Source organism: Scyliorhinus torazame, chromosome 17 (assembly GCF_047496885.1).
Source record: "Scyliorhinus torazame isolate Kashiwa2021f chromosome 17, sScyTor2.1, whole genome shotgun sequence".
NCBI classification, from domain to species: Eukaryota; Metazoa; Chordata; class Chondrichthyes; order Carcharhiniformes; family Scyliorhinidae; genus Scyliorhinus; species Scyliorhinus torazame.
Genome location: NC_092723.1, coordinates 107,951,155 through 107,975,495, shown reverse-complemented (window position 1 = coordinate 107,975,495; position 24,341 = coordinate 107,951,155). Strand labels below are relative to the sequence as shown.

Genomic DNA, 24,341 nt, shown 5'->3' with positions numbered 1-24,341 from the left:
CTTTTTTGAAGGGTGGGGTCATTGATATGGGGGTCTGATTGGGGGGGTCATTGATATGGGAAGGTCTCCGATGGTAGTTTGGGATGGGCTGGATTTGTGCTGTAAGGAGGGGAAAAGAGGTGGCCCTCCGATGGACTCTGGGGGGCACCACTACACTTTACATACACTTAACCCCTTGGTCCACTACGAGGTCTCGTGTGTCAGGAGCACACTTAAAATACTTGCACCAATCCACACCCGTGTGAATCCCAGCCGAGAGGGTTGGATAATCGGGTCTCCAGCCCGTTAATCGGATGCAAATTACTCATGTGCACTCTCCCACCAGCATGGGGACCGGAGCATCGGAATGGGATCGGTGCCCGTTTTTTGCCAGACGTACGATTCTCTGCCACATCAGGAACTCCGCTCCTGGTGTTGGGGAATCCACCCCACAATTTCAGTTAAAAATGTTAAGAGCTTTTAAGATCAGCACGTAAATATTAAGGTGGGGAGTTTTGCAGGGTTGTGTTGGTTTGACTAGAGAAAATTATCTGATAGGACCAACCCAGTCTGAAAGATTGAAGACTTTCAAGCACTGGTTACATTCTGTGCAAATTGAGCTGCCGCAATATTTTTCTGCTGATTTTAAAATCAGGGAGAATGTGCAAACTCCACACGGATAGTGACCCCGAGACGGGATCGGACCTGGGACCTCAGCGCCATGAGGCAGCAATGCTAACCACTGCGCCACCGTGCTGCCCGTTCTATCTGCTATCCGGTACAGACAAAACACAATAGTTTATTTGGGTGTTCCAGTTTGTATGGAGACAAGTAAAATACCACAATCGTCAGAGAAGGTCAGGAACGGACGTCCATTTAATTTTTAATGCAAAAATAATAAAATACATTTGTTCACAAAAATGGAATATTCGGGTTCATCTCCCGGATTTCACTTTCACTATAATGAAGCTTATTTTACACCAGGATTTTTTTGGGCAGTGTTCATTTTGACTTGAAGATGATGAACTGCAGACCGTGATAACAACCACCACATTAGTAACAGTCTGCACCACTGTCTTCAGAATTTTCAGCTGCTGCCAGTATGTCTTGTAGTAGCGATCGTAGACTGCTCTCAATGTGATCACTGCTGCGAACGAGCTGTTGGTGTTGGAATTCCAAGTCTAGCGCTATCATAATCTCCATGACGTCACTGACATTTTGCAAATTAAAGTTACTGGAAGAAAGCCATTCGGCAAAACTTTCCCGGTTTGGTTTGTGTCCATTCGGTTTGTTGTGAATTTGTGAACTGTCAGCACCTGGAGTAATCCTTTTTAGTTTCATTAGGATCTCGCATGCTTTCTGAGCCACAGGTCTATCGCAGTCCCACAAAGCATGAAATAAAATAATAAAAATTCCTGCATCGCAGAGAGTCTGCAGAAGGACCTTCACTTGTGCAGAATGTGTGCTATTTGACAGCGAAACTGCATATGGACTTATCAATGAATTGGAACTTGACTGATCGATGAAAGCTTCTGCCAGTTCCAGGCTATGAACTTTGACCTCCCAATCCAAATCATTGCTTCCGATTTTTAAAATAATAGGGACAAAATTGTCCAATTCACATGAACTGAGCATGTGGCTATTTTTCAGCCAATCTGCGAGCACTTTAACTGCAGCCCTCCTGGGAAAACCCTCAGTATCCTGGTTCAAAATGTCCAATAAATGGGGGAGAATATTGCCCTGGAAGGCAAAATAGAAAATGTGAAAACAATACAATTTCTCACATTAATTAGTTCTTAAAAATACCAGTGCCAAACAACGAACACAACATTGGAATCTGTATAAATGAGCAGTAGCATACTTTCACAGCTAACCTAAAAATATTCCAGGATACATTTATCTAATAATACAATTAAATTATTCACATATGAATACAACCTTAATTTCTCTATTATGAATTACAACAATGACTAGCACTCCAAAGTAAAACATATTGGCTCTAACAATTTTCTCCAAAAGAGTGGGGTAGATTCCCAATCAACAGTGATGGGGCAATAGTGAAATAAAATATAAGTGGCTGAAATATATCATGCAAGATCATTCCCATTATTTCTCCCACGGCAATGTGGGATGCCCTGGTTGAATATACCTAACTGACATTGGTATCGTAGCAGAAAAGCTGTATACATTTTTAAAAAATAAATATATTTTATTCTCCTTTTTCACATTTTCTCCCAAATTTACACCCAACAACAATAATCAGTAACGAATGTAATGTCGTTCCCCATATCAATAACAACGATCCCTAGCTCCCACCAAACCCAAGACATTGGCCTGCATGTTAACATAATCAAATGACAAAAAGGAATCAGCAATCACCCATAGTCACCATGAACACATACAGTCCCCCTCCCCCCAACTCTCCCAGCCCCCCTAATGTTCGATGTGATCCAATTCTCGAAAGTGCATAATGAATAACGCCCATGAATTGTAGAACCCCTCCATCCTTCCCCTCAGTTCAAATTTGACCTTTTCAAGCGTTAAGAATTCCAGCAGGTTCCCCCACCACACCAGGGCACAGGCTGGAGAGGTTGATCTCCACCCTAACAGGATCCGCTTTCGGGCAATCAACGAGGCGAAGGCTACAACATCTGCCTCCGCGCCCGTTTCCAACCCCGGCTGGTCCGACACCTAGAGTATGGCCTCCCGAGGACCCGGGTCCAGTTTCACGTGCACCACTTTAGAGATTATCCTAAACACCTCCTTCCAGTAATCCTCCAGCTTTAGACAGGACTAAAACATATGAACGTTGTTTGCGGGGCCTCCCCCACAATGTTCACACACATCTTCTGCCCCCTCAAAGAACCGGCTAATCTTCGCCCTTGTAAGGTGCGCTCTATACATCACCTTCAGCCCAAACCTCGCACACGAGGTGGAGGCATTCACCCTCCGGAGCACCTCACACCAGAACCTCTCCTCCATAACCTCTCCCAACTCTTCCCTCCCACTTTGCTTTGATCCCTTCTCGCGGCGCCTTCTCCTCCTCTAAAATAGGCCCATAAACCGCAATACTACTCCCTTCTCCAGTTAACCTGTCGTCAGTATCTCCTCCAGCAATGTGGAAGCCGGCTCTACTGGGAAGCTCTGTATCTCCTTTCTGGCAAAGTCTCGAACCTGCATGTATCTAAATATTTCCCCCTGCTCCAGCCCATAATTCGCTCCTAGCTATTTTAATCCCGCAAAACGACCCCCAAGAAACAAATCTTTTAGTATCCTAATTCCTTTCTCCCCCCATCTCCGAAAATTCCCATCCCACTTCCCTGGCTCAAATCTATGATTCCCCTGAATCGGCATTTCTCTTGACCCTGCCCCCAGCCCGAATTGCTGTTGAAACTGCCTCCAAATTCACAACAAAGCTATTACTACCGGACTCCCTGAGTATCTCCCCGAGGCCGTCGGGAACGGCGCTGTCACTAGCGCCTTCAATCCCGACCCCTTACTCAAACTCCCCTCCATTCTGACCCATTGGGAATCAACCCCTCTGACCCAGCTCCGTACCTTCTCCACTGCGCCGCCCAGTAATAATACATCAGATTCGGAAGACCCAAGTCCCTGCCTGCCTTCCTCTCTGTGGTAGCACTTTTTAATTCTGGCCACCTTCCCTCCCCATTATGAACGAGGTAATCATCCCTTCAGTCTCTAAAAAATGCCTTTGGCAGGAAAATCGGCAGGCATTGAAAAATAAACAGGAATCGCGGCAGCACATTCATTTTAACCGCCTGTACCCGACCCGCCAATGAAAGAGAGAGACCATCCCACCTTGCCAGATCAGCTTTCACCCTCCCTACGAAACTAGAAATGTTGTACCTACGGAGTCCCCCCAAATCTCGGGCAACCTGCACCCCAGGTATCTAAAGTGAGCCCCTGCCTTACGGAATGGCAGCCCCCCCACCCCTGGCCAAGACACCACAAAATATTCAGTCTTGTCTAGATTTAATTTGTACCCCGTGAAAGACCCAAACACCTGAAGCAGCTTCAGTATTCCCCCTATTGACACACTTGGTTCCGAGACGTATAATAACAAGTCATCGGGATATAAGGACACCCTGAGCTCTATCTACCTCTGCACTATCCCTTTCCATACCCCCGAACTTCTTAATGTGATAGCCAATGGCTCAATCGCGAGTGCAAACAGCAGGGGGTACATAGGTCATCCCTGCCTAGTCCCACGGTGGAGAGGAAAGTATTCTGAGCTGATGTTATTTGTGCGGACGCTGGCCCTCGGCTCCTTATATAATAGCTTTACCAGTCCACAAATCTGGGTCCAATTCAAAACCATTATAGAACTGCCATCAAGTACCCCCATTCTACCCGGTCAAATGCTTTCTCGGCGTCCAATGCCACAACCACCTCTATTTCCTTCCCCTCCACCGTTACCATAACCACTTTCTTTTTTTAAAAATATTTTATTGAAAATTTTTGGTCAATCATCACAGTACATTGTGTATCCTTTACACAATAATATAACAGTATAAATAACAATGACCTGTTTTATAAACAAAGAATAAATAATATATAACAAAAACGAAAACTAAAACTAAATGGCAACTGCCTTGTCTCAGATAAACACTCTCCAAAAATATGATTTAACAGTCCAATATACAATTATTTATAGCAACAACCTATACATATTATACATATATATTAACAACCCTGAGAGTCCTTCTGGTTCCTGCCCCCCCCCCTCCCTGGGCTGCTGCTGCTACCTTCTTCTTTTCCATTCCCTCTATCTTTCTGGTTCCTCCTATATCTGACACCTTACCGTCCCCCACCCATGTCTTTGAGATCACTCTGTCCTGCACCTCATGCGTTGGGAGCTGCGGGAATTCCCTCACCTGTTGCCTCGCAAAAGCCCTCAGTTGCATATACCGGAATGCATTCCCTTGGGGCAACCCATATTTCTCGGTCAGCGCTCCCAGACTTGCGAACTTCCCATCCACAAACAGATCTTTCAGTTGCGTTACTCCTGCTCTTTGCCATATTCCAAATCCCCCATCCGTTCTCCCCGGGGCAAACCTATGGTTATTTCTTATCGGGGACCCCACCAAGGCTCCCGTCTTTCCCCTATGCCGTCTCCACTGTCCCCAAGTTTTCAAAGTCGCCACCACCACCGGGCTTGTGGTGTATTTCTTCGGTGAGAACGGCAATGGGGCCGTCACCATAGCTTGTAGGCTAGTCCCCCTACAGGACGCCCTCTCCAATCTCTTCCACGCCGCTCCCTCCTCTTCTCCCATCCACTTACTCACCATTGAGATATTGGCGGCCCAGTAGTACTCACTTAGGCTCGGTAGTGCCAGCCCCCCCCCCGCATCCCTACTACGCTGTAAGAATCCCTTCCTCACTCTCGGGGTCTTCCCGGCCCACACAAAACCCATGATGCTCTTTTCAGTCCTTTTGAAAAAAGCCTTCGTGATCACCACCTGGAGGCACTGAAACACAAAGAGGAATCTCGGGAGGACTACCATTTTAACCGCCTGCACCCTCCCTGCCAGTGACAGGGATACCATGTCCCATCTCTTGAAGTCCTCTTCCATTTGTTCCACCAATCGCGTTAAATTTAACCTATGCAATGTACCCCAATTCTTGGCTATCTGGATCCCCAAGTAACGAAAGTCCCTTGTTACCTTCCTCAGCGGAAAGTCCTCTATTTCTCTGCTCCCCTGGATGCACCACAAACAACTCACTTTTCCCCATGTTCAGTTTATATCCTGAGAATTCTCCAAACTCCCGAAGTGTCCGCATTATCTCTGGCATCCCCTCCGCCGGGTCCGCTACATATAACAACAAATCATCCGCATACAGAGATACCCGGTGTTCTTCTCCTCCTCTAAGTACTCCCCTCCACTTCTTGGAACCCCTCAATGCTATTGCCAGGGGCTCAATCGCCAGTGCAAACAATAATGGGGACAGAGGGCATCCCTGCCTTGTCCCTCTATGGAGACGAAAGTATGCAGATCCCCGTCCATTCGTGACCACACTCGCCACTGGGGCCCTATACAACAGCTGCACCCATCCAACATACTCATCTCCAAAACCAAATCTCCTCAGCACCTCCCACAGATAATCCCACTCCACTCTATCAAATGCTTTCTCGGCATCCATCGCCACCACTATCTCCGCTTCCCCCTCTGGTGGGGGCATCATCATTACCCCTAGCAGCCTCCGTATATTCGTATTCAGCTGTCTCCCCTTCACAAACCCAGTTTGGTCCTCATGGACCACCCTCGGGACACAATCCTCTATCCTCATTGCCACTACCTTGGCCAGAATCTTAGCGTCTACATTTAGGAGGGAAATAGGTCTATAGGACCCGCATTGCAGCGGGTCCTTTTCCTTCTTTAGGAGAAGCGATATCGTTGCCTCAGACATAGTCGGGGGCAGCTGTCCCCTTTCCTTTGCCTCATTAAAGGTCCTCATCAGTAGCGGGGCGAGCAAGTCCACATATTTCCTGTAAAATTCAACTGGGAATCCATCCGGTCCCGGAGCCTTCCCCGCCTGCATGCTCCTAATTCCTTTCACTACTTCCTCTATTTCAATCTATGCTCCCAGTCCCACCCTTTCCTGCTCCTCCACCTTGGGAAATTCCAGCCAGTCCAGAAAGCCCATCATTCTCTCCCTCCCATCCGGGGGTTGAGCTTCGTATAATTTTTTATAAAATGCCTTGAACACTCCATTCACTCTCTCCGCTCCCCGCTCCATCTCTCCTTCCTCATCCCTCACTCCCCCTATTTCCCTCGCTGCTCCCCTTTTCCTCAATTGGTGGGCCAGCAACCTGCTCGCCTTCTCCCCATATTCGTACTGTACACCCTGTGCCTTCCTCCACTGTGCCTCTGCAGTACCCGTTGTCAGCAAGTCAAATTCTACGTGTAGCCTTTGCCTTTCCCTGTACAGTCCCTCCTCCGGTGCCTCCGCATATTGCCTGTCCACCCTCAGAAGTTCTTGCAGCAACCACTCCCGTTCCCTACTCTCCTGCTTTCCTTTGTGCCCTTATTGATATCAGCTCCCCTCTAACCACTGCCTTCAGCGCCTCCCAGACCACTCCCACCTGGACCTCCCCATGATCATTGAGTTCCAAGTACTTTTCAATACACCCCCTCACCCTTAAACACACCCCCTCATCTGCCATTAGTCCCATGTCCATTCTCCAGGGTGGGCGCCCTTCTGTTTCCTCCCCTATCTCCAAGTCCACCCAATGTGGAGCGTGATCCGAAATGGCTATAGCCGTATACTCCGTTCCCCTCACCTTCGGGATCAATGCCCTTCCCAAAACAAGACTTTGTGGACATAGGAGAAAAACGAAAACTCCTTACTCCTAGGTCTGCTAAATCTCCACGGGTCTACTCCTCCCATCTGCTCCATAAAATCTTTAAGCACCTTGGCTGCTGCCGGCCTCCTTCCAGTCCTGGACCTCGACCTGTCCAGCCCTGGTTCCAACACCGTACTGAAATCTCCCCCCATTACCAACTTTCCCACCTCTAGGTCCGGGATGCGTCCTAGCATACGCCTCATAAAATTGGCATCATCCCAGTTCGGGGCATATACGTTTACCAAAACCACCGTCTCCCCCTGTAGTTTGCCACTCACAATCACGTATCTGCCCCCGCTATCCGCCACTATAGTCTTTGCCTCAAACATTACCCGCTTCCCCACTAATATAGCCACCCCCCTGTTTTTCGCATCTAGCCCCGAATGGAACACCTGCCCCACCCAACCTTTGCGTAGTCTCACCTGGTCTATCAGTTTCAAGTGCGTTTCCTGTAACATAACCATGTCTGCCTTAAGTTTCTTAAGGTGTGCGAGTACCCGTGCCCTCTTTATCGGCCCGTTCAGCCCTCTCACGTTCCACGTGATCAGCCGGGTTGGGGGGCTTTTTACCCCCCCTTCTTGTCGATTAGCCATCCCCTTTTTCCAGCTCCTCACCCGGTTCCCACGCAGCTGTGTCCCCCCCCAGGCGGTGCCCCCCCCCGCCCATCCCACCCCATGCCAGCTCCCCCCTCTCCCCAGCAGCAGCAGCCCAATAATTCCCCCCCCCCCCCCCCGCTAGATCCCCCACTAGCGTAGTTACACCCCCCATGTTGCTCCCAGAAGTCAGCAAACTCTGGCCAACCTCGGCTTCCCCCCGTGACCTCGGCTCGCACCGTGCGACGCCCCCTCCTTCCTGCTTCCCTATTCCCGCCATGATAATCATAGCGCGGGAACCGAGCCCGCGCTTCCCCCTTGGCCCCGCCCCCAATGGCCAACGCCCCATCTCCTCCACCTCCTTTCCTCCCCCCACCACCTCCTGTGGATGAGAGAAAAGTTACCACATCGCAGGATTAATAACATAAAACTCCTCTTTCCCCCCTTTTTACCCCCCTCTTCACCCCCCATACTCGCCCCACCACTTTGTTTCAAATGTTCTTTTTTTAATAACCCGCTCATTCCAATTTTTCTTCCACGATAAAAGTCCACGCCTCATCCGCCGTCTCAAAGTAGTGGTGCCTCCCTTGATATGTGACCCACAATCTCGCCGGTTGCAGCATTCCGAATTTTATCTTCTTTTTGTGAAGCACCGCCTTGGCCCGATTAAAGCTCGCCCTCCTTCTCGCCACCTCCACACTCCAGTCTTGGTATACGCGGATCACCGCGTTCTCCCACTTACTGCTCCGAGTTTTCTTTGCCCATCTAAGGACCATCTCTCTATCCTTAAAACGGAGGAATCTCACCACTATGGCTCTAGGAATTTCTCCTGCTCTCGGTCCTCGCGCCATCACTCGGTATGCTCCCTCCACCTCCAGCGGACCCGCCGGGGCCTCCGCTCCCATTAACGAGTGCAGCATCGTGCTCACATATGCCCCGACGTCCGCTCCCTCCACACCTTCAGGAAGACCAAGAATCCTTAGGTTGTTCCTCCTCGCGTTGTTCTCCAGCGCCTCCAGCCTTTCCACACATCGTTTATGGTGTGCCTCGTGCATCTCCGTCTTCACCACCAGGCCCTGTATGTCGTCCTCATTCTCGGCAGCCTTTGCCTTCACGACCCGAAGCTCCCGCTCCTGGGTCTTTTGCTCCTCCTTTAGCCCTTCGATCGCCTGTAATATCGGGGCCAACAGCTCCTTCTTCATTTCCTTTTTGAGTTCTTCCACGCAGCGTTTCAGAAACTCGTGTTGTTCAGGGCCCCATATTAAACTGCCACCTTCCGACGCCATCTTGGTTTTTGCTTGCCTTCCTTGCCGCTGCTCTAAAGGATCCACCGCAATCCGGCCACCTTCCTCTCCTTTTTTCATCCGTATCCAGGGGGGATTCCCTTCTGGTTCACCGCACAGTACTTTTAGCCGTTAAAATTGCCGTTGGGGCTCTTATTAAGAGCCCAAAAGTCCGTTCCACCGGGAGCTGCCGAAACGTGCGACTCAGCTGGTCATCGCCGCACCCGGAAGTCCCCATAACCACTTTCAATACCCTCCTACTGTTCGAAAAGAGCTGCCTCCCTCTCACAAACCCCATCAGATCTTCATCTATCACCTTCGGGGGGCACTCCTCTAGCCTACCTGCCAGTACCTTCGCCAATATATTTGCGTCCACGTTTAAAAATGATATGGAGCTATATGACCCACACTCAGTGGGATCGTTATCTTTAAGTAACAGGGAATTTGATGCCTGCCCCAAAGTTTGTGATAACACCCCCTTCCCTATCGCCTCCTCAAACATCCCCACCATCAGCGGTATCAGCTTATTTTTGAATTTTTTATAATATTCCACCGGAAACCCATCCGGCCCTGCCACCTTCCCCGACTGCATCCTCCCAATCGCATTTTTTATCTCCTGCTCCATTATCGCCCCCTCTAATGTAGCAAATGGTTATGTTTGTAAATTGTTGTGCAAAACATCTCCATCACACAGGTCAGCATCCATCACCTCTACCAACATAATCCAGCTTAGTTATTGCTGTTTGATACTACTTACTTACCCTGTTTCAGGAGAGGGGAGAGCCAGGGGACAGACAACAGTATCTAAAAGAGCGCAGAGACGAAGGGCGCGATTGAACTAAAACCGTTTCTGTGAAATTTTAGGTGAGTGGGGTGTTTCTCACCATTTTGTTGGATGAGATCCACACTGCTATTCAGCCACACTTAGTCATATTTTTGGGCCTTGGGGAATCTCTCCCTGGTCAAACACACACTTGAGACTTTTTCAACACTGGGGAGCTGGACTTGCCGGCGAGACCGGCACCTCAGAAAATGGGCCGCCATTTTGAAAGGGTGAGCCAATTTCTAAGTGAGCTTGAGGGTCCCCCACACCTGCGGGTAATGACATCCACCGCACACATGGGCATTATCCCACACATCCCTAAGTGAGGACACCCCGCTATGGGGTCGCTGAAGGCCCACCCGCCCCTTTGCAGGCCTCCCCACACCCCTTTTCAGGATCCCCACCTTTAACCCCCCAACCTTTATGAGGCCCCTTCATACCTGCTCTTCACCCCTCCCACCCTTCATACCCCCCTCATCTCCCTTTTTCAGGGCATGGCCCCCTTCAGGCCCCGACCCTTGGCAGTGCCACCCTGTCACTTGGGCACAGGGCCAGGGTGGAGGTGCTGAGGTGCCAGGCTGGCAGTGCCAATGTTTTATCAGTAGTAGTAAGGTCTACTAATAAAGCTAATTAGATTGGCTGGTGCGTATTTCCTATTTATCTTAACGAGGGAACTTCGATCACAGCAACCAGAACATTTATTGAAATAATAAAAACATAAGCAAAGGCAGGACTACAGATATTAATAACAATTTAATCAGTAAAATAATTAATTAAATGCTGTAAAGGTGACAGGGCAGGTGATGTGTGGGGCAGGTGATGTGTGAAGCCTATAGAATATGGGAGCTTGTGGACACTTTTGTGATCCAAGGCAAACACCTCTTCAGTTAGTGTCTGTGCCGGAGGAACTTCGGCTCAGAGACATTGAGCTGGAGGTTAAACTGCAGACACATCAGGAAGGAGGAAAACTACTTGGACACTTTATTCCAGGAGGTAGTCACACCCCTTAGGACAGAGTCTTTTGATTTGGTTTGTGGTCAGGGACAGGAAGATGTGACTGAGTGAAGCACAGTAAGAGGTCTTACAACACCAGGTTAAAGTCCAACAAGTTTATTTCAAACATTAGCTTTCGGAGCACTGCTCCTTCCTCAGGACTGTGCTCACACCAGTCCAACGCCGGCATCTCCACATCAAGAGTGAAGCAGGTATGGGAATCGAGAAAATTGAAGTGGAGAAGGTGTTTATAGCCTGTATGGATGAAAACAGGATTGTCGGGTGGGTGAGCTGACCATGTCACCATGAAACAGGAAGCTATTCAAGTGGGGGGAGTTAATAGGAATGTAATGGTACTAGGGGACTGTATGGTCAGGGGGATAGACACAATTCTTTGCAACCGAGCGCGACAGTCCAGTTGGCTGTGCTGCCTGCCTGGTAACAGCGTTCAGCGCATCTGCTCTGGGCTGGAGAGAAACCTACAGTGGGAGAGGAACCAGTTATCGTGGTCCACGTATGTAACAACAACACAAGTAGGTCTAGGAAAAAGATTTTGCTTCGTGTGTACGAGCAGCTGGGGGTCAAATTAGATCTCAACGGTAATCATTTTTGGATTATTATCTGAATCATGAGCAAATTGGTGCAGGGCAAATAAGATTATAGAGTTAAACGCGTGGCTCAAAAATTGGTTTGTGAGAATGGGTTTGATTCTTGGCGCACTAACACCAATAATAGGTGTCCACATCATGGCTACCAATAATAGGGACAGTGGGAGCTGTTCCGTTGGGATGGGCTTCCCTGGAACTGTATTGGAACCAGTGTTCTGGCGAGTAGTATAAATAACTAGGGTAGCAGAGAGGACATTAAATTAAATACAGGGGCGAGGCATCAAGGAGGCAAGACGAGATAAATTAAAACAAGAGGAGAAGGCAACAGAACAAGGTAACAATAGGAAATTGATCATCTGGGAATGGCAGGAAGGGAAAGAGCATACAAACTTAAGATTGCACCAGCAACTAAGGATAGAGGTTGCAAGAATTATAAAAAGCTAGAATTAAAGGCACTCTATCTAGGGCGGCACAGTGGCGCAGTGGTTAGCACTGCTGCCTACGGCGCTGAGGACCCGAGTTTGGTCCCGGCCCTAGGTCACTGTCTGTGTAGAGTTTGAACATTCTCCCCATGTCTGTGTGGGTTTCACCCCCACAACCCAAAGATGTGCAGGTTAGGTGGATTGGCCAGGCTAAATTGCCCCTTAATTAGGGACAAAAAAATATTGGTTAAAAAAATAATAAATACTCTATCTGAATTCACACAGTACTTGCAACAAGGTAGATGAATTGATGGCACTAATGGAAGTAAACAGGTATGAGCTAATTGCAATTAGGAAAACATAGCTGCAGGTTGACCAAGACTGGGAACTGAATGTTAAAGGATATTTGAAATTTAGGAAGGATAGGCAAAAAGGAAAAGAAGGTGGGGTAGCACTATATATAAAGGATGTGATCAGTACAGTATAGGAACAGAGGAATTAGGAGCATAAGGGGGCAATTTATGGCCTTCGAATGGCCATATATTGGGACAGGGGAATGTGCAACGAGACCTGGGTGTCCTCTTACACCAGTCACTGAAGGTAAGCATGCAATTGCAGCGGGTAGTAAAGGAGGCAAATGGTATGCTGGCCTTCATAGCGAGAGAATTAGAGTGCAGGAGGAGGAATGATTGCTGCAATTATACAGGGCCTGGTGAGGTAACACCTGGAATATTGTGTGCAGTTTTGGTCTCCTTATCTGAGGATGTTCTTGCTCTAGACGGAGTGCAGCAAAGGTTTACCAGACTGATTCCTGGGATGGCGGGACTGACATATGTGAGGAGAGATTGTCATTTAGGATTGTATTCGCTGGAGTTCAGAATAATAATAATAATAATAATAATAATAATAAAAATCGCTTATTGTCACAAGTAGGCTTCAATGAAGTTAGTGTGAAAAGCTCCTAGTCGCCACATTCCGCCGCCTGTTCGGGGAGGCCGGTACGGGAATTGAACCCGCGTTGCTGGCATTACAAGCCAGCTGTTTAGCCCACTGTGCTAAACCCACCCCTAATCCTAAATCACTTCATGACTGTCCTTCGGAAGGAGCACACTTTGAGCTGAGTTTCTGCAGTTGAATGGCAGAACACATTTGTTTGTTCAGTATCCCTTCCATCATTACGCAGGAGAGAAAAAGGAGTGAGGATGAAGATACCAAGCAAACAATTATGTTTTGGCCTCAGACACAGCAAGATTCGAACCCAGCCCCAAAGTGACAAGTTAAAAACAGCAAATAAAGATGGATTGCATTTGTGGTAGAATGTTTGTGCAAACATGTCGCTGCGAAAGAAAATTCTAGGCTTCAAATACTGCCATGTAATGAATAGAATACCTGTTATTATCTACTTCCCAACATATGTGAACAGTTCTATCAGCAGAAATTAAAACTGTTTTCAGAATTAATTAAATTACTTGGTGTTAGCGAATAACTGCTTTGGAGAGATCTTTAACTATCTTTTGTCAGTTGGTAGCAAGTGAACTATTGGTATCTTAGAGTTAACTATAATATTGTGGTCTAGGTGAAATATATTGTACAATACTATGTATGATGCAAATAATTTCTGGATTGTTAACCTTAAAATTCATTCAAAGACAGCATGGTAGTATAGCACACTAATCCACAATGCTGTAGAATAAAAAGGAGGTTTGCCCCTTAATTTATTGTGTAGTTGCTTACAATTTCAGTGAGATCATAGATCCCTGCAGTGCAGAAGGAGGCTACTTGGCCCATTGAGTCTGCGTTGACCCTCGGAAAGAGCACGCTACCTAGGCCCATGCTCCCACCCTATCCCCATAACCCAACCCAACCAGATCAGTAAGAGGAAGCAGAGGCAACGTCCTTCAGATCTCTCAAGAGCAGCCTCTTACAAAAATGAAGGTTGAATAAAATACCTTTAAAACAAAACTGACTGACCTTCATCACTGTGACACTGTTCTCATTTGGTAATGTTTGCCAGTTAGGAGAGAGATAGTTCATCTTTCCCAGGGCAGAAATGGCACTTGCTCGAACGTAACTTTCAGGATCTGAAAGTAGCTCCAAAACAAGATGAGGAATTCCGCAGGAACCAATTAACCGACAGAAACTCTCAACTTCTGAAAGGAATAAAACAAGCCAACAATGAAATCCAATTACAGTAAATTTGATACTAATGAGCAGAGCTTAGTAATGGTAATTTAAGTATGAACAATTACTTTGTCCATTCTGGCTTACTATAACTCGAGTAATTCTGCTATACTTCATTAACCTTTTACAAATTTATAATGGATAAATTGGGTGAACCAATTGTGTACTACACCAAGATGGATAATCTCAAATTGTTCTTAAATGTTACAATAAAATGTGATGAGAAATCAGCTGACATATTTTAATTCTGTTAGGATCTCAGCAAAAAGAACATCTTAGTCATGCAAGTAGCTACCAGTTTGTTAACCATCGGCAAGAACTAGATTGCTATACCAACTGACTGTTCTACCATTCATTGGTTAAATACTATTTTTAAGTTTATATTACCCCTCCCTAAAAATATGCCCTATTGGTGAAATTATTTATACCTTTAAACTGGAAACACAGTTGACCAAGGAACTCAAGCGCAGAGTCTCGAATTTCCCAATGAACATCAAATAGTCGCTTCTTCATCACTGAAAAGAAGTCTGAGGATATTGTAATAGAAATCAGCATTAACTCCAGACCCATCCAGATAGGTATCCAATACAAAGCACACCAATTTTAATCCAATTTAGTAGAACGTTCTGAACACTGCAGTAACATTTCTATACCAAATCCATATCTCCATTAAAAAGGCTGGGGGTGGAGGGGGGGAAATTAAATTGAAAATACTCATCTCTGCATTAATATTTCACTTCAATCTTTCAAAAAAGGTCAAATGCCATATGAATTCTCAACTTTAGAAAATATTATGTACATAAACCATGTGTATTTTGAGTTAACCATGGCCATATTTAGTAATAAATATTTTTGGTACAGGCAAATTCAGGTGATCTTTTAAAGGTTAAAACTAGAAATAAAACAAAAGACTGTCTAATAAAGTGGTAACTTCTAGATTTCGCTGAAGTCGAAGCAAACCAGGAAAGGTTTGCAAGAGGAAATGCTTATTTTTCAAAAAAGACCGCATTAGCTACTTCTATGTATCATTCAGGACTGCAACAGGAATATTTTTAGTTTGTCAGCACACAAAAATATTCTTAGTTATGTAAGGAGATCTAGAGTAATGAATTATTTGCATAACTAGTGTCACAACGCTCAACGATGCCTAAATGATGCAAATCTTGGGCTGGATTCTCCGCAGCCCCGCTCTGAAATCGCAGCCGGCACGGGGACGGGAAATCAACTTTCACGCCGTAATCGAGCCCGGAGCCGATCCGGCGATTCTCCGAGCCCCGAAAATTGGCGTGACTGCAGAGTACGCCGCGCGGCTGGGGGCCCATTGACAGAGGCCCGCTGAGCAAACCTCTGCTCCCGACCGGCCAAGTTCCCAACACTGTAGAACTAACCACCTATTGCTGGTCGGGATGCTGGGGGGATCGGAGACCAGGGGGGCCTTACAGGCGGCTGGGGGTTAGATACGCGCGGTTTGATGCTTGGGCGCCCGGCCAATTGGGGTATCTCCTTTCTCTGTTTGGCTCCGCGGTCCGAGTCAGTCATGAAGCTCGGCACGCCCGCTGGAGGCCGCAGCCTTGCGCACGTGTGGACTCCGAACCGGAAGTGCGGTGTCCAATATCCGCAGTTAAAGCTGCGAGATTTACTCCAGGTCCCTACTAGCCCCCTGCAGGGCATTGAATTAGCTCAACATATTTATCGGAATTTTTGGAGTAACACTCCACCCTTTTTACGCCGGCGTGGGGACATGGTCCCATTTTGGAAGAATCCAGCCCATTGTATCGGGCGAGCCCAATATCAATAGGAACTAACGATTGTAAAATTAAAAGAAATCAGGGTCAATTTTCCTAATTCTCAGGAAAAGTACATTTTTCCAGGCACAAAAGAGAGGAAAAGGGAACGTGGACTTGTTTGACTGGCGATTTCTAGCTTCCAAATGGAATGGGGTAGAGGTGAGTCTATGCAAGCATTAGTTGTAAGCCCAATGCAGGAATGCAAATTAAGGGATAAACTTTCTTGCCTGCCATGCCACATTTCCTGGATCTCTGATTATCCAATATTAGTACAGGAAAGGTACTGGCCGGGATTCTCCGATATCGTGGCCAAATGTTGATGCCAGCGTCAGAACCGGCGCTAGCAACGCCGGCATCAACGAGCCTCCAGGCCCAGTAATTCTCCTGTTCTTCGGGGGTTAGAACGGCGCCGGAGTGCTGTGCGCTGCTCCGGCGCCGAAAGCCGGCCCTGCATGGCCGGCGCAGGTCCGCGCATGCGCTTGACGGACATCTCCGTTCCAGCGCATGCGCATGGTTGCCGTCTCCTCGCCGGTGTGGAGCAACATGGCGGCGACCGAACAGCGGGCCCGCGGGTAAGGAGGTAGGCCCCCTCCAGATCGCGGCCACCCGCCGATTGGAAGCCCCCGATCGCGGGCTTGGACCCCATGGAGGCCCTCCCCGGACTCAGATCCCCCCACCAGGACGTCCACATCGGCCGCGAGTCCGGGCTCCCGCTGGGTGGTACCAGGTTTGAACCACGCCGGCGGAACTCGGCGGGAGTTCGGCCCGTCGCCTGCAGAGAATCGCCGCGGGCGCCTATTTCAGCGGCCCCCGACTGGCGCCGCAGCGACCGTGAATGGCGGCGATTCTTTGGAGAATCGGCGGCCCAGCGCTGGGGCGGCCCAGCGGGATTCCCTCCCCCCCCCCCCCCCCCCCCCCCCGCTGATTCTTTGACCCGGCGCGGGCTCGGAGAATCCCGGGCGTTATCTTCAATGAAAATTCAATAACACTGATAGGTTAATGCTCAAGTACAAACATAATGCCCAATATACTGAGTGCATCTTGTGTAACAAGACTTTCAAAGGATAATCAGAGTAGATTGCCCATCGTATTTTGGAAATTCAAAGCACAACCTATTGCTAACTTTTGGTTGGCTCTTAAATGTTGCCCGTTGTATCTTTACTTAATTTGTTCTGTTTCTATAACCTTTGCTCTAGAATCGCCAGGTATCTTTATAATACCGCCACGAGGTTCAAGTTCAAGTACTGATCAATAACTCGACACACCAATTAGTAAGATTCAAATCAAAACACATTTATTATACACAGTCAATCACTACTCATGCATAAACTCTACTTTCTAGACTATTCTCTATCACTAAAAGGCCTATACTTAGCTTTGGAATTGGCCCACCAGGTCAGGGGAACAAATGGCCTTTTGTTCGATCTGAGTCTGCAGGATTCAAAAGCTGGTATGGACTGGTAGCTAGGAGCGCCTATCTCATAGCGTGCGTTGACTGGAGACTTACTTGGTTGATGCGGCAGCTTGGGCAGTTCACTCTCAAGGGTTGATTCGCTGTTGAATGACCCTGCCAAGAAGGACGATTTGAACTTGGGGTCTCTATTTTATAGTCCCCAGGGGCTTCCCGCCCCTTTGGGCGGACCCCGTATCTGGTTCCAAGTGATTGGACTACGTTCCGATCACTTGAATCAATTTCTCCAATACTGGAATTGTTCCCTGATCGCTGGGCGGTCCCAGAGTGTCCATTGGCCTTCCTTTGTCTTGGCTCCTGCTGGCGCCGAGGAGTCTGGCTTGGCCTTATTCACCTTAAATGTTTCCATTGTACCCGGGGATCGCTCATTAGTATGCAGATGGCTGTGCGTTTCATTGCTGTCTGGGCTTTTGCAAGTTCTAATACACAGGATTTCTGCACTTGCTAGTTTTTGCCGGTGTTGGCTGAATTTCCCTGCAGCCTTTGCGGACCTCCATTTTAAGTCGGGAAGTGGCCAATCCAGGTGGCCACAAACCTGATGGGTTATTGAGGCAATGTTTTTAAAACGGAACCAAGCTTTAAATAAGCATCACACAAGTAACCACATCCAACAAGAGAGAATCTGACCACCTCCACTTGATGTGTAACAACACTATCATCGCTGAATCCCCAACTATCAATACCATTGACCAGAAACTGAACTGGACAGTTAAACAAATACTGTAGCTACAAGAGCAGGTCAGGGCTGGCAATTCTGCCGCGAGTAATTCACCTCCCAACTCCCCAATGTCTGTCCACCATTTAAAAGACACAAGACAGGAGTGTGATGGCATACTCTCTACTTGCCTCATGAGCACAGCTCCAACAACGCTCAAGAAGTTAAACACCATCCAGGACAATGCAGCCCGTTTGATTGGCATCTCATTTACCATCCTAAACATTCACTCCCTCCACCACCAGCATATAGTAGCAGCAGTATATACCATCTACATGATGCAGTGCAGCAACTTTCCAATCTCCTTCGATAATACCTGCAAATTCATGAATGTTACCCTCTGGAACAAGGGCAGCAGGACCATGGAAACACCATCATCACCTGCGAGTTCCCCTCCCCTCACACACCATCCTGACTTTGAAATATATCACCATTCCTTTGCTGTTACCGGGTTAATATACTGCAGCTTCCACCCTAACAACACTGTTGGTAACCCTATGCTCCATGGACTGCAGCAGTTAAGGTCCTCACCACCAGCTTCTCAAGGGCAATTAGTAATAGGCAATAGGTGTTGGCCTTGCCAGCGATTCCCACATCCCATAAACCAAAAAAAGCAAGGAAATTATGAAACTTGATTGCAAGATTCTAGAGAAATAAATTTACTCTTTACACGTGTTTCTTGTTTAGTTCTGTATTGTAATTATGTTTCAAATCAAATTAGATGTCCTGAAACTGCACAGACTGGCCAAAAATAAAAGTATATTTTTTAAACATACAAAATTGGGATGGAAAATCTTTTTTGTAAAATGGCAATTTATCACTCATATGTTGCTTTGAGGTGATGCATTACAGATGTTGCTGAGGCAAGTCCTGCATTTACAAAATACAAATTACATTGGTGATGCAGTTGTATCACACTGCAAATTATAATTTGCCATGAGTCAGGAGGGAGAGCAAGAGGAATCTGATTTGTTATAGGTTTTTCAAATTGTACTTTGAACTACACTCAAACCTAGCCCTTGTGTTTATTGTGTAAACTGCAAAATGAGTAAATCAGCTGACCAGAAGTATAATAAAAGCATAGCAGTGACTTACATAAGCCTGGTCTTAATGTGTAGCACTAAGTATCATGCTTAAACATCAGTCAATTTTCTATCATCTGTTTTTAAACCAATTTTCTCACCCCCCATCCTGAAGCTAGATGTTGGGATACCAGTTCCCAGTAGCCCTGCCACCCTTATTCAAATAACCATTCTTCATGTATGCCACCAAGCTATTTAACATCTATATCCATCAAGCTTTTCCCTGTTCTTATTCAATGTCCTAACAAACCCTTTCTAGCAGGGAACACTGTCTAGCTATCAGGGACAAGGGGCGTCATTCTCCGAACCCCCAGCGGGTCGGAGAATGGCCGTTGGCCGCCGTGAATCCCACCCCCGCCGGTTGCCGAAGTCTCCGGTACCGGATATTCGGCGGGGGCGGGAATCGGGCCGCGCCAGTTGGCGGGCCACCCCCCGCTCAATTCTCCGGCCCGGATGTGCCGAAGTCCCGCCGAGAAATTGCCTGTCCCGCCGGCGTAAATTAGAGTACATATTTACCGGCGGGACAAGGCGGCGTGGGCGGGCTCCGGGGTCCTGGGGGGGGGGGGGGGGGCGGGGGGGGGGGGCGCGGGGCGATCTGGCCCCGGGGGTGCCCCCACGGTGGCCTGGCCTGCGATCGGGGCCCACCGATCCGCGGGCGGGCCTGTGCCGTGGGGGCACTCTTTCCCTTCCGCCTCCGCAACGGTCTCCACCATGGCGGAGGCGGAAGAGACTCTCCCCACTGCGCATGCGCGGGAAACTGTCAGGGGCCGCTGGCGCTCCCGCGTATGCGCCGCCCCGACATGTCATTTCCACGCCAGCTGGCGGGGCAACAAACGCCATTTCCGCCAGCTGGTGGGGCGGAAATCCCTCCGGCGCTGGCCTAGCCCCTCAATGTTGGGGCTTGGCCCCCAAAGTTGCGGAGCATTCCGCACCTTTGGGGTGGCGCGATGCCCGTCTGGCGCCGTTTTGGGCACCAGTCGGCGGACATCGCGCCGTTTGGGGAGAATTTCGCCCAAGAACCCTAGCTTGGGAATACTTGGGTCAATTTTAGCATCACAAATGCTGCTTTGGCTTGCATCAAAGTTAATTTGAGTAGTAATTTTTCAATGGAATTGTTACAGTGGGAATTATTCCGAAATGACCTATTAGAGGAATAGATTTCATCCCAGGTAATGATTCGGCTTGTGGAGACAGTAATATGATGAAACTGTATTGCAACAGGAGGTTGATCATGATGATCTTAACAAACTTTTAGAAACTATTGTGGGGGGAAATTAAACATTTAATACAGATAAGAAGCAATTGGAAGGAAATCTGATGAACACAGAAAATCAACTTGTACATATGAAAGAGAAGTTTGTGAATGAAAAAAAGAGAACTGATGAAAACAATTGAGAATCAGTCAGGGAAAATGGAACATTTGACTGAGGATTTAAATGTTTCAAAGGATAAACTTGTATAAACAAACAAACTTAGAAAAGGTGGATGTTCAGCTAAACTTGGTGAACCTCAAGCATTAGAGGGTTTTATGAAGTATCATGGAAAATGCTTTGAACAAGTAAAGGAGGTTCTAGTAAATCAGAATAATTTGTTGAATGCAGAATTAAAACGCAAAGCTAACGAACTGTTAGAACTTTGTCATGAAAGTCATACTTTGTCATACCGTGGGCAGCATGGTAGCATTGTGGATAGCACAATTGCTTCACAGCTCCAGGGTCCCAGGTTCGATTCCGGCTTGGGTCACTGTCTGTGCGGAGTCTGCACATCCTCCCAGTGTGTGCGTGGGTTTCCTCCGGGTGCTCCGGTTTCCTCCCACAGTCCAAAGATGTGCAGGTTAGGTGGATTGGCCATGATAAATTGCCCTTAGTGTCCAAAATTGCTCTTAGTGTTGGGTGGGGTTAATGGGTTATGGGGATAGGGTGGAGGTGTTGACCTTGGGTAGGGTGCTATTTCCAAGAGCCGGTGCAGACTCGATGGGCTGAATGGCCTCCTTCTGCACTGTAAATTCTATGTTAAATTCTGTAAATTCTATGTTAAAAGAAAATGAGGGTTTTTGAACTTCAATGCAAAATGGAAGAAATGAAGAAGAAGATGGATGGATGTTAAGGAATGTCGCAATTTAAAAGTTGTTCCTTTGAATAAAAACTCATTTTTGAACAGTGATTGAGTTGAGCAAATAACTGATTCAAGTAATATTACTGATGTATCAAAGTCAGCAAGGGTCAATAAGAAAACAAATTTGCAAAATTGGAAATTGGCAGCCAGGAGAACTGAAATTGCAAAGCGATCTTTTTTGAGTTAATGACCAGAGACCCTGATGTAAAAATACTTGTTGGACATACGACACAAGGTGTATTATTTGGAAGAAAGGCAAGTGAACAGTTTGCCAAAGACCATTCAAACTCCACTGAGAATTGGACCGAGATAATTCAGAAAATGTGCAAATAAAGCTGAAAGGTTCGAACGAATTCTGAAACTTCAGAGAGAGGAAGTGATTGACATGGATCAATCAGAAATGAAAAGAACTCATTTGAAATGGGACTGAGAGAAACAACGAGTGTGCAAATAACAAAAAAAGCAAGGGTACAATACTATTTTGAGTGATCACAAGAAGCATCTGAACAACATTCTTCAGACCGCTAAAAGTGATTTTGAAGGCAGCACGGTGGCGCAGTGGGTTAGCCCTGCAGCCTCACGGCGCCGAGGTCCCAGGTTCGATCCTGGCTCTGGGTCACTGTCCATGTGGAGTTTGCACATTCTCCCCGTGTTTGCGTGGGTTTCGCCCCCACAACCCAAAGATGTGCAGGGTAGGTGGATTGGCCACGCTAAATTGCCCCTCAGTTGGAAAAAATGAATTGGGTACTCTAAATTTATTTTAAAAAGTGATTTTGACAGGAGAAGAAAATAGATGTTAATGCGCAAAAATTACATTTTGACTGTGCAACGTGGGTGTGAAAATTAAAAAATGCACTGTCGACTTAAATTAAACATTATTTTCCAAGTTGAAAACCAGAAGAAAAAGAATCACAGGACTGGAGTATGATAATATTATCATGTATAGATTCTGATGATGCTGTTCACATTTTGGGGTGGAATTCTCTGGTCGTTCACGCAGGTGGTATTTTCTGGTCCTGCCAGTAATGCACCTCTCCCATGGGTTTCCTGATGGCGTGGGGTGGCTTCAATGTGAATTGCCATTGACAGCAGTGGGAGCATAGAATCCTGCCTCCAACGAACAACGTACCGCCGAGAAACAGACAGCTGCATGGCCAGAGAATTCCGATGATTGCTTTTATTTTGGTTAAATCGTTGTAATTACATATTATAACATGTGCAATTGTGAACTAAGAAAACTAGCTTGCGCAATCCAATAAGTTATGTAGTAAGAGGTTTGTCATGGTAAGTTTTTCTAAAGTGGATGTAACACCAGTGTAAAGAAATCTTCATGAATACGACATTTCTTTATTCAAAGGGGGAGGTGTCAGAACAACAAAGGTAGTTTGAAGGGATTTATATTTGTATTCGTAAACCTTAGCGATAAGGGGCTGGATTCTCTGCACCGTGACGTCAGCAATGCGGATCGCAATCAGGCGTCCGGCTGAAATCGAGGTTCATGCCCAGTACCGAATGGACCGCTATTCTCCGGACCGCTATGCACACGCCCCAGCAGGAGGATGCTCATGGCTGAAAATGGGTCCAAATGACCCATTTGCATTCACTTAAAGGGGCAGGAACGAGTCTTTGGGCCCCGGTGATTCGCCAATCCTCCGGACCGTGATTCACGTGGCCGCAAATCAATACAGGCATCACCAAATGTGAACCTGACGTGGTGGACCTCGCGGTGAGCCAAGGAGATAACTCCGTAAGGGAATTGCCCCCAAAGTCCACCGGAGGCCCAATTTCCACCTCCACAATGCACTACCTGCCTACCCCTCAACCACCAGAACCTCCCCCATTGCCCCCTGCCGGAGATGCCCCCAGTGACCTCGAAATAAGGAGAACACCCCACAGGGACCCCCTAACTGACGGGATCCGTCAAATATTCTTCCAGAGGATGGACCCTTGTCTGGAAGCTATAAAGCGGACGAGGCAGGTAGTGAAAAGGATTACAGTTGTGGTGCTGACCTGGGAGCATCACTTGTCCACTACTGGGAAGAGAACAGCAGTGAGCTGCGTTTGGATTCCTCAGATCATTCGGCTGCAGGCCATTCATTCATTTCTGGCCGTGGGCTGTGATTGACACAATCCAAAACACAGGATGAGTGAGTGGTTTGTAGCTGGAGGATCTGGGCAGTTTGAATGGGGGTCGCAGCTGTTCTCTTTCCAGGGATCGACACATGGGGCTTCCAGGTGAGTTTTGCAGCTGCATTTTATTCCACTGTCCATGTCTGGGCTGCTCTCTAGCTTCCAGACAGGATTAATTTTCTGAGGGGGGTCTGGGGGGGGGGGGGGAAATAATGTAGATGGGCTTTAGATTGGTTTCACAGGTCAGTGCATGATCGAGGGACGAAGGGCCTGTACTGCACTGTAATGTTCTAATTAATTCACACAAACTAAGAATCAAATCTAGGACATTCTGTCTGTACAGCTTAGACAGAAGCACAGTGCACATTTACCCACAGCCATTAGGGGAATCTTTAGTCCCATTTTATAAACTCATTGCATTAATCTGGGTATGAAACATATTACGAAGAATTCAGTTGAATGAAATTACTCTTTTGTATATTCCAATGACGTTTTAAAATTAGATCACTGTAAAACATTGAGAGACAGCCAGGAACAGGCTATTGATAGGCATATTCAGTAGGAATTAATTCCATGTGCATAAATTAATGAGCACCAGTTAGCATTATAATGGCAGCCTATAAATAAGAATCATCCTGTAGTTTGTTTTTGATTACATTAAGAAACAAGTGAGGAGGGCATTTGGTGTGGAGCACGCCTCTGCCAAGCTGTCTTACAATGTTATAATTATGCAGCTCTTCCTTGAGACTTTTTCTGGCCTAAAGTATGCGATGTGACTACAATGCTGAAAAAA

At 47.2% G+C, this 24,341-nt stretch overlaps 1 protein-coding gene across 3 annotated transcripts in view; it reads right to left on the bottom strand.

The window, feature by feature from the left end:
* Positions 1-827: 827 nt before the first annotated feature.
* Positions 828-24,341, bottom strand: part of brat1 (BRCA1-associated ATM activator 1) — a 59,351-nt gene continuing 35,837 nt past the window's right edge. For all 3 annotated transcript variants that reach the window (XM_072480847.1, XM_072480846.1, XM_072480848.1), the window contains 3 exons: positions 14,677-14,775; positions 14,039-14,217; positions 828-1,719 (listed from right to left, as the gene is read on the bottom strand). In XM_072480847.1, the coding sequence (XP_072336948.1) occupies positions 1,033-1,719; positions 14,039-14,217; positions 14,677-14,775 (965 nt within the window). In that variant the 3' untranslated portion in view covers positions 828-1,032. The remainder of the gene's footprint in view (positions 1,720-14,038; positions 14,218-14,676; positions 14,776-24,341) is intronic.